The 11494-nt window shown below is 38.4% G+C and overlaps 1 protein-coding gene across 1 annotated transcript; it reads right to left on the reverse strand.

Moving 5' to 3' along the window:
- Positions 1-441: 441 nt before the first annotated feature.
- On the reverse strand, positions 442-10396 carry LOC103811647 (pantothenate kinase 1; the record flags this gene model as incomplete). The annotated part of the gene is made up of 5 exons (XM_009084633.1): positions 442-1054; positions 2401-2526; positions 7214-7337; positions 7735-7911; positions 10143-10396. Coding segments are annotated over 5 exons (741 nt in total), but the record flags the coding sequence as incomplete, so codon positions are not given.
- Positions 10397-11494: the final 1098 nt, after the last annotated feature.

Consider the following 11494-nt stretch of genomic DNA (forward strand, 5'->3'; position numbering starts at 1 on the left):
AGAAAATACATTAGTGAGTCTTTTTCTCATTTTAGTAACTGGGATTTGAATAATGCAGTTATCAGTTGTTTTCAATTAAGAACAGGTTAAAGCTTGCAGACTACAGAAAAATAAATGAAAACAATCTCCCTTTGCCATCTAATGCCAAGTATGTACCATATAAATAACATCTGTACTACAGAACTCTGAATATAGGTCAGAGCTTTTCAACAGAAACAGGACTTGGCTTTAGTGTCAATCCAATAATTAATATTTTAGTTCACATCTTGGTTAAAAATTTTATTATAGAGGAGAATTAGTCCTGCAAAAGCACTTGGCAGTCTGTTCCTGCTGCAATTCACAACTACTGAAAAATGACAATCTTCAACCCCCTGCCCCTGCCCCTGCCCAGCTTTCTCACAGTCCTGCCACAAAACTCAGGTAGCCACAGGACACTTGCAAATCTATTTTTTGCAGGGGGCAAGGGGATGTTAAATAAAGAAGTGTCTCATCTAATGAGGAAAGGAAAGGCAACAAAATCAATGATTAGTTTTCACAGTAAAATGCATCAGCTTGGTAGTTTCATTTGAAACCAAGAACAAATCATGAAACGTCATGAAAATAAGATAAAAAAATCTCCTAGAGTGATTACTAAATGAAGTTAAAATTACCACACTAATCAGTAAACCCCAGAAGAAAAGCAGATGCCTCATATCACAGGTCCTATATTAAACAGTATCTGTTTTTTAAAATAAATCCATAAAATCTGTGTGTTTGGCCACTTTGCACATTTTTCCCCTAAAAAATACAGTGTACAGAAAAAGAACCTCATAATTCCCAGTATGAATTCTGAAGTATAAGGTCAAAACCCAGAAGTTAAAGATCAGCTAAAAGGATTTTAAATTATTTACAAATCCAGCAGGTAGAACTACCATAATGGCTTTATTTCCATTCTTGTAGTGGCTTTCACTCTTATCCAGCAGCATCTGCGAAGGAATCTCTTCAGACAGCTTCATCACTGATCATCTGTCATTTTAAGCAATTCTAGAAGAGCTCCAACAGCTCCAAAATAACCCTGTGAACAAAAGCAAACCAAAACCAATCAAACTCCAAAATAAGACATAAGCATGAACAAGTAAAGTTCAGTTCTGTTAAGGCAGTTAAAGACCTTTTTTATAAGATCAGCCCTGCTGTGCCAAGTATTTGCTCTATCTAAATTATCATAGAATCATAGAATCAGATGGCTTGGAAAAGACCTCCAAGATCATCAAGTCCAACCCTCCCATGGTTACTAGGCCATGGCCCTAAGTGCCACATCCAGTCTCATCTTGAAAACCTCCAGGGATGGTGAATCCCCCACCTCCCTGGGCAGCCCATTCCAATGCCTGAGCACTCTCTCTGTAAAAAATCTCTTCCTAATATCCAACCTAAACCTGCCCTGGCAGAGCTTGAGTCTGTGCCCTCTTGTCCTGCTGCTGGTTGCCTGGGAGAAGCGACCAACCCCCACCTGACTCCAACCTCCTGTCAGGGAGTTGTAGAGGGTGATAAGGTCTCCCCTGAGCCTCCTCTTCTCCAGGCTGAACAACCCCAGCTCCCTCAGCCTTTCCTCACAGCGCTTGTGCTCGAGTCCCTTCACCAGCCTCGTTGTTCTTCTCTGGACCTGCTCCAGCACCTCAGTATCCCTCCTGAACTGAGGGGCCCAGAGCTGCACACAGTACTCAAGGTGTGGCCTCACCAGCACCAAGTACAGGGGCAGAATCACTTCCCTGGTCCTGTTGACCACACTGTTTATGATTTATGAATTATGTTTGTGATTATTATGATTTAATAAGATCTTCTTTAGGTACAAGAAAGGGCCTGATACTGGAAAAAGTCTTACACAGTTCTCCAAAATTGTCAAATAGAAATTACAGAATCATTATAATGATGCTGTGTTGAGGCAGAGCATTTTCATAGATTCATAGATTGTTAAGGGATTGGAATGGACCTTATAGATCATTAGTCCCAACCCCTTGCCATGGGCAGGGACACCTCCCACTAGAATAGTTTCCACTATGGACCCATCCATCTGGGAGTCACCTCAAAATTACGCATATAAAAATTAATTATACTTGAAGTTTATAAACCAGCCCACGCAAATTAACATTGTTGGCACCAGTTGGTACCAGGGTCAGAAAGCAAAACCAAGAGATGGGCAATGCTTAACAATGTATACCACAAGACTAGTGATCAAGCCAATGAATTAACAAGCATTATGTTCAAATTAATTTGTAAACTAAATTGCATTTATGCAGAATGCTTGGCTTATGCCTTCACTTCAAAGCAATGTCACTGAAATTCTTCCCTTTTAACTTCACCAAACAAAGAATGACAAGACTTCTGTACTTACAAATAAAAGCAAGTTCAACATGCATTACTTACCTCATGTTCTAAAAACAGAGCTTTCAGCTGACCATTGGACCAATAATCCATAGCATATGCTAGCACCTTCATAGAAATCATATTAATTCTGAGAAAGTTGCCAACAAATACCACCTTGTCGATGTTCTGTAAAATTGAAATTGAAAAATAGACCAGAAAAATTATATTCAGCTAAATTATATGCCTCATTCAACATGTACCTCTGCCTCTACTATAAAGTTAAATGAGAACTTTGGGTTACATTTAAAGTCTTCAGACTGAAAAGTCAAAAAATAATTGCAGTTACTGACGGCTAAGTAGAGACATTGTAAGGGTGGGGACATCCAGAGTTTTATTGCAGACAAAGTGAGAAGCTGTTATCACATATGATCAATATTTGCTTGAAAGCTCAGGACCTTCCCAACATGAATTGGATTATGAGTGTTTAGGTGGTGGCATTTGCTACTTTTAATTGTGTATGGCTCCACTGAAGACATCTTTGCCTCTTGCATGTGAAATGAAGCAACTTTCCTGAGATCACTATAATTATTAAATCCAGATGGAGAACCTCTGAAGGGTATCTGGGAAGGATTACATTAGAGATGGGAAGAAGCATCTTTCATTATTTGTTATCTGGATTGTCGTTCCATTTTCAAAAAGCAAGTGAAACGTGGCCAACATAATACTTGACATGCACTGCATTCCTTTGTTTCAAAGCTCACTTGAACTCAGTTTTCATACAGGAAATTAAGATTTTTGAACCATCAGCAGCACTAGCCACATGCTATCCTTGCTTGTATGTACATCACTGCAGGAAGCAACAGTTCTGTCTGGTGTTTAAACACCGCCCAGAACTATCTTACCAAGCCCAGCTTTGCCTGTTATACACAAAAATGCACTTGCATGTGGCATTGCTGTACCACCTCATGTCCACTCCACACTAGAATTGGTCTAGAAGATTCAGTAGGAGGCCAAATTCTGGACACATAAGTTTTACATGAGTCCTGAAGCACCCTAGATATGCATCTGCAAGAGTCCTCTGCAGAAAGCTGCCAGAAAAATTACAGAAAAGCTAGAATTACCAAGTGCTACCTTCCTGCATTCACACAGCTCCATAAAAGCCAACACTTGGCTCTGCAGCAATTACTTTGCTACAGACTGTGGTTCTGTCCTCTCCAGTACTGTGCCTGTGACATGCCACAGACAACATCCTCACCTGAATACTCAGAGTGCTGATACCCAGATGCAATAACTCATTTATCCAGTCTCTGATGACTGAGTTTTACATGCCTGATTGCCCTCAAACCAAACACATCAACACAAACATTGTTGAAACAATTTAGGTTTACAACATCTATCTCCTTTGTCTCTGCAGTCACATCAACATGCATTCATACTTGTTCCTAGGAATTTATAACTGAAAATAAGAACTTCTCAAATTTCAAAAGGCTGCTATTAAACATGGCCAAGAGCACTTTGCATCCTTTGACAAGGCAGTTTTGTCTCTGAAGTAATCTCTGACAAAGGGGGGACAAACATGCAACTGATTAATTTCCTGTAATGCAATACCATCAGATTGATTAGAATCTACATTTCAATTCCACACTATTTTTTCTGAATATAAACACAAAACTACTGTTACTGAAAACTGAAGCACTACCTAACACAGTATAAAAATTACTGTACCTTTTGAATCTAAAAATACTAGCAATATCTACTGGAACAGCAGAGTGTACATCAACATGCAAATTTCATATCAATTTCCCAACATTCCTTGACTTGACAAGGTTAAAAATTGTATAAATGATATCAAGTTTCCTAGATTTTTTTGAACCAAACTAAAAACAGCTTTAGCATTTTTCAGGAGTTGGATACTTGTATCTCTTAAGGGAGTTTTGCCAATTCACTTTTTATTGTTCACTGCTGAAATTTTCAAAGCTGAAAGGCAGAAATCTTACACTGATGAAGAGATGGTGATGACACGCTTACTAAGGCTAATCAAATTACAACATCCTGGAAAAAGACATGCACTCTTTCACTCTGTGGGGTCTTGTTCAACTTGTCCAACTACCCTGCAATGGAAAGGTTTAGTATAGCTTCAATATAGCATATACACATACTTGCCAATGTAATCGAATAAGGAAATATATATCAATAATGCAATAAAAAGCCCTGCACATATTTTTGCAAAAAGCCTCATTCAGATGCAACTTACATGCTCTGCTACTAAGTATAAACCAGGAGATTGGTTTCCTTTATGCAGTTCTGCTGTGCCTAGGACAGACCATTTCAAATGATGTGTAGCCAAATGGTTCCAGACTATGGAATTTTACTACCCCACTGCCAACTTTGTGCAAGCAAATTTGCTTTGAAGTTCTGCAGACAGAATATTTCATTTATTCCCCAGCCTCATTTTTTCCTGCACATATGCAAGTCATTTTCAACACAATATTAAAGCTGCAATCATTGGGAAAAACTTATCAAAACTTGTGCTTTGGGGCATAAATTGATTCTGTCAACCTAAAAGTGAGCTTCACCATAACCCTAATCTAATACACACACTCGCCACAGAAGAATATAATATTCAACTGGATTTTAAGCTCTTATTTGAGGATTTCATTCATCAAGCCTTGTGTTAGTCAGAGTCATATCTCCCAAAGGCAATTTAGGTGTCTAGATTATTTAGCAGAATGATAGCATTAGGATTTTTTTCCCCCCAAGAACAAGCTATCTAAAGATTAGCTTACTTGCAATTATATTACTATTAAAAAGAAAAGTCAAACAAGTATGGAAAGCTATTAAATGAAGTTTTTGTTCTCTAAAACTACAAAATAATTTAGTTCAAGTGTTGGAGAAGTTCTACTTTGACACTGTCAAATGAAGAATAGTTAACACATCAATCCACATTCCTGCACAAAATTCTATGGATCATGTCCAGTTTTTAAGCAAGCCTGCCCAAAACAAAGATGTTAGGAACCTTTAGACAATGACTCAGAAGCATTAGTTTCATTAGTAGCCTATTTCCTCCTCTGAATGCATCACATGTGGTTCCCTGCTGCAACTCTCCATGCTTTGATAGCCCTGTACAATGCTGCTTGAACTCCATGCCACAAGGCAACACTGTAAAGAAGCTGAAAGCAAAGAGAACACTGAAAGATAATCATCCTGACTGAAAGAATCAAATTGCTAAAAAATATATAAAATATATCTGCAGCCACATTTCACAACAAAGGAAGGTTATCAGTGGCATTTGATAGAGGCATGCACTGGGATGAGCTCTTCAACAGCTTTTAGAAGTGCTCTAGAGAGGAAAATGAGCATCAAACATAATAACTGGCATACAAAGTTAGTTAAGAGTCAGAATAACAAATGAACAGCATAGCAGTGCTGAAGGGACTTACACCCAGTGACTGAAGAAAAACTGGCAGATGAAGTTTAAATTTAAAAAAATGAAATTACACAAATGAAAAGGGGAAAGACAGAGACACTTCAGTATTCAGACACAGTGACAGTCTCCAAAGTAGCCACTCAAGACAAGACTGTGGAGGGACTGTGGATGGTTTCTTAAAATTGAGTTCCATGCTCAAAAAGATAAAATATCACAGTTAGTAAAGGAACTCTGAACACAAAATTTATCAATATGCCATCACACAAATTCTTTAAGCAACCATGCTCTAAATACCACATGAAAATCTGATCATTCAGTCTCAAAATTAGAACTATAAAAAGACTAAAAAGACAAAATGAAACAGTGGAAAAGAGATAAGAGTGTCTTTCATAGGAAAGGAAACTAAGTATTAGGACCTTCTATCTTGGGAAGACCAAGAGGGAGATGTGGCAAAGGTTTATTAAGAAATAAAATCAAAACCCACACCCACCAAAAGCACTAGGGATTAGTTATTATTATTCTTCCTAAAGCCAAAAGCTAGGTAGGACCCAATAAAGTAATCAGATGGCAGTTTGGCAAGTTTCTTGGTTTTGTTTTGTTGGTTTTTTGGGGGGCTGTATGGGTGTGCTGTTGATTAACAATATTTAGAAAAAGAAGCAATTTTTTATATCACCAGAATTTTGTGCAGCAAAACCCCCTGTGTATTAAAAATGTATATACATTCATTCAGAGCAAATAAAAAATTAGTTATGACATAATAGTAAAGGATGGGATCTGGAGCTCAAAACAAGTACCTAAATATTTGGTTTTGTGGGGGTGTTTTGGTGGGGTTTTTTACTGCTGGAATCTGGAAAGATGAATGAACGTAACAATCCATCCATATTTATCATGCCTAAAGAAAGAATGTAATAACCATGTGACAGGAGTTTGAGGCAGGATAATGAACTTTATTTTTCTTCTTTCTGACCTATATAAAATGGATCTCATATTTATCAAAACATTTAACACAATACACAGTTTGAACCCATCATGCTATGGAAACAATCCAAGCAAAATAGTATTCAAAAGAAAATTTGTCATGGTGTAGTAGAATCTGTTGATAGCTACAAGGTAATCGGGAGTAATCATTTGGATAACAAAGGTGTTAACATCTAGGTATTTCAGTTTGAGAGCAACTAAACAGCTCTAGGCTGAAGCTCAATGCTTCAAGCAGATCTTTAGAGTGAACTTTTCTCCCCTCTTCCCCAGCTTTGAAGCTCAAAGTACCTTACACTTTGCATCAAAGCATACATATAACAAATCACAAGAGTTATAACACATAATTAAATATATGCATATGTACCAAGGCCACTTACACACCTACTATTCCAGCAGTTTGCACTTTTGCATTGTGATCATCCCCCTATGCTGTTTCTCAAGGTTTTAAGCTCGTGGTAAATAACTTACCTCATTCAATGCACACATGCGAGCAATAGAACCTATGTTGTTGGTGATCGTGACCAAAGTAGCTCTGGCCAAGTCCTCTTTACGGATGGAATCTCTCTTTTCTTTACTCATCATATGACCAAAGCTGTGTGAGGAAGATTATGTCTTTTAATATGAAATACTTAGGAGTGCTAAAAGCCCTTTCAAAATTTTATCATTCAATATGCTTTGCTTGGATTTGATATCCATTGATTTGTGACTGATTTGAAATGTGAAAAGGGATCTCATTGGAAAGGCAGAACAACGAGCAAGGACACAATAAATGTCATTTAAATGGAAGCAAAGCACATCAAGCATTGCTGATAACTGTTTAAAAAAAAAAGGAACAAGAAGTAGGTGAGAGATTTAAGAACAAACCACATGACACATCTAGTGACATTTCTACATGGACATAGTGCACAGTGCAGGGATTGCGCACTCAGTTTAGCATGCACAGGAAGTTTCCCAAGAGACTTCTTAAAAACAGCTCAATTAACACATACCTTGACGCTACCGCTGACCCTTGAAGGCCAAACCGCTCATAGTCTCCTCCATAAATATCTTTCACCAGCTTATCCACATTGGTGCTGTCTCCTTTTGCAGCCATTTCTAGCGCTTCTTCAAATGTCTCGCAGCCAGTGAGCAGACAGCACAGGCCCAGGAATGTTCCTCCTCCAAGACTAGAAAAGCACAGTCCCTTCAGACCAGCAGCTCGAACCAGCTTTTACCACAATTCTTCAGAATCCCATATGCAACACTGTCTACCAGAGCTACCAACTTCTCCCTCAGAGAAGTGAAGACAGACACCACAAGTTGAGTTTCTATTAACACAAGTGTCATCCAGTGTTGTTTTGACTGAAATACTCTCAAGTCTTTAAAACTTAAATGGGAGAAATTATGCTAAATAAATGGTTAGCTAAAAATAAGGTCCAATCTAACACCACAAATATCACTTTGCTATTTGTAGCACTCTAGCAGACTTTCCTTGTGCAAGAATAATTGGCCAACAGAGCACTCAAATCAGTGAGGAAAGAATAAACAGTGAACAAAGCTAGATATCTATCCAGGGGCAGGCAGCCAAGACAGATCTTGTCTCCCTAGCCAGTGGCAGAAAGCATCTGGTTGGTTCTTGTTCAAAGCAAGGTTAGCATCAGTCCTGAATGTTCTTTCCCTGCAAGAACTTTAAGGAGCAGTCACTTTAATATCTGGTAAAGGCTCAACTACAATATTTACTGATTATATAAGTTTAGCAGGGAGTATTAAACTGGGCATAACAGGTTGCTAACTCATTAAAATTCTACTTTGGACTGTTCAGTCTTAACAGGCAACAACTTACTAGTCTCCACATCCTTCCTCATTCTTTCTTAACCTTTGAAAAGTTATCTTATTTGCACTGGCTGCAGTCACACTGTAAATGAGAGGACCAGTGAGACACCAGACTTGCACTTCATGAAAATGCTCAGGAGGTGCATTATTCCATGCTCTTGGATTGTTGGCTAAGATTTTCAGAACACATCTAGCAGCACTGTAATACCTTCAGCATCTGAACAGTAGGAAGCTCTGCACACCAGCCACAAGGCAATATTGATTTCCATCATCTATAACAAAAGTCAGCAACACACTGCAGTTATGTTTTTCCTTCCATAGTGGAAAGGATCAGAAGCACATCTTCCTCTTGGCATCTTCGGAAGATGCCAAAACTTCTGTGCTTGAAAAACAACCAGAACTGCAAGAAAACCAATACTTCTCCCATTCAACTTGTGTTTATCTGTACTGGATACAGAAGAATGGCTCATGGCTACCATTGTGACATACACATATGCCCTAGATAAGGCAACAGGAGACATATGCAGTCATGTGCAGTACACAGGAGAAACTTTAGTATGTACCACGCACTGAAGAACAGAATGAAGCTTTGGAAGGGACTACAGCAATGCCAAGAAGCTACTTTGTTGTTTTGAAAGAAGTTTTTTTTTGGGTTTCTATTTTGGTGGTTTGATTTGTTTTCTTTTTTAATATTACAAGATTACTAAAAATGAAGTACATCGGTTTAGTTTGCATGTGTGAGAAAAAAGTGGCATAGATTTGTTAGTATTTTTGCTATTCCTCTGGATAGACACATTTGTAACTAAAGTGCTTTCCTAAAAGGTAACACTGTTGCCACATCTACAGAGGAAATTTACACTGTTGGGTTTTGGCCTTAAGAACAAAATTCTGCATCCACGCTACTGAAGTCCTGAATACCTACCAGAGCAGTTACATCTAACTCTCTTACTGAACGTAGGCCAGAGACCACTTCAACTCAGCTGTACACTACAAATCACTAACTGATTGAGGCTGAAATCACACATTGCAGACAAACTAACAACAAATTCAGACAATGAGATTCTAGTCTTTACAAACTGGCATAACTTAATTTACCAGCATGGTCAAAAGACTAGTGCAATCAGTAAAGAAACAAGGGATCTAGTGAGATTCCTCTATCAAAATCCAGCCTACAAAGTTTTATATCCTGGGTACATCCTAACTACTAAGCAAGAGGTTTTTGTTTAGCTCAAACATGTTTATTTCATTGCTCTGGCTGTTCCAGGGGATCAAAGCAGGGGAGTGATGTGTTTACTGGGACAGCTTTATTTTGGTAATTCACAGCAAGAGATGGGAAGTAAGTAAGAACACCAACAAGAGACTAAGGCAGGTCTAAAGCTGAACAGATCAATGATTTCCCTGATGTAGACCCTCTTTCTGAAGGAATCCTAGGATATTTTCAGCCTTGCTACTAGTAGGCTTTTAAAGGAAATGGGAAGACAAGCACAATTTGGGGCTGCACCTACTGGTCACACTGTCTAGTTCTACCTGCTCAGTTACTAAGGAGAAAAGAAAACAGAATTAAAAGAAAGAAAATTAAATTTACCTGGATCCTGTAACTCTCTTATAATTGTCCTTAGAATATACAGCTAGGATGCTAACCCCTGAGCCTATGTTAACCAGCAGCATAGGATATGGATTATCAAGGCAGTAAGGCTTTTTCTGGCACTGTTCAGGATCTGTAGGATTTTCAAAATAATAGCACTCTGGTTGGCCATTGAAACCAACAGAATCAACGTAAAGGAGGCCCTGGATCAAACAGTCCAATTCATCCAGTTTATGGAGCCGTAGATCAGCAACCTGGAAAAGAACAACAAGAAATTAATAAACAAACATTTCCTAGTATAATACAACACTGAGAAGGACAAAAGGCCCTGCTGAAGCACTTTGATCACTTGAATAGTAACACATTATGCTATTTAAACAGTACAAAGATCTAAGCGTGAAGTCTGAAATAAGAGTTTGTTATCAGCCTGACAACAGGTACCTCCCAGAACAGCGTGCAGTAACACGGTTTAGTTCCCTCACCTTTGAGACATTCCCTGCTCTACAAGCAGGAAATATTTCTCCCACTCAGTATTCTGAAGCCATAAATTTCTTTCCCCTCCTTCCCAGCCCAGGAGGAGCTGCATTCTGCAGCTTTGGGGCAGTATCTGACACATGCCTACACAGCAGCATTCCTCAGGAAGCAAAGTACTTCAGCTCATCATCCAACTACACTTCCCAGCAATTCAATGAAATTTTCAATAGAAGCATTCAGATGTGCACACTGTGTTAATATGTATTAAATATACAGTGAATTATACTTAAAAGATTTCCTTTTTTTTCCTTTTGTATATATCACCAGTAATCTGAGAGTTACTTCTTTAAATTACAATGAGCACTTTAACACTGCCTCATGAAAAACAGGGTATTCCCTATGTTTGGTTGATATATCATATTAAAAAAAAAACAAACAAAAAGACTGTCAGGCCCATGCACCCAGTAAAATGTTCGTAAAATGCAACCGTAACAGAAGACAGAAAATCAGTTTTAAAAGTTTACCACAGATATTCCCTCTGAGATCTCAGAGGTCACCACAATTAAACTGAAACAGACATGTCTGCTTGCCATAATGTTCTGTTTGCTAGAATTAGAAATCACATCCCTTTCTAAGAATAGGATACAGTGACAACCTGTAGAAAGCCTCCTTTCCAGTTTTAGATAGAAGAGAGGGATAAAAAAATCTGTAAAGTTGCCCATGCAAGTCCTGAGGTCATTTGCAGCCTCACACCTGCAAAGCAGGGCTTACCTAATGCTACTTTCTAGCAAGAAAAGCAACAAGGTATTAGCAACAAAAGGCATTTATACAGTACAGAGCTGGTTCTCAAACATTTGCATATTGCGGGATGTTTTTAT

Source organism: Acanthisitta chloris, unplaced genomic scaffold (genome assembly GCF_000695815.1).
Source record: "Acanthisitta chloris isolate BGI_N310 unplaced genomic scaffold, ASM69581v1 scaffold40551, whole genome shotgun sequence".
Lineage (NCBI taxonomy): Eukaryota > Metazoa > Chordata > Aves > Passeriformes > Acanthisittidae > Acanthisitta > Acanthisitta chloris.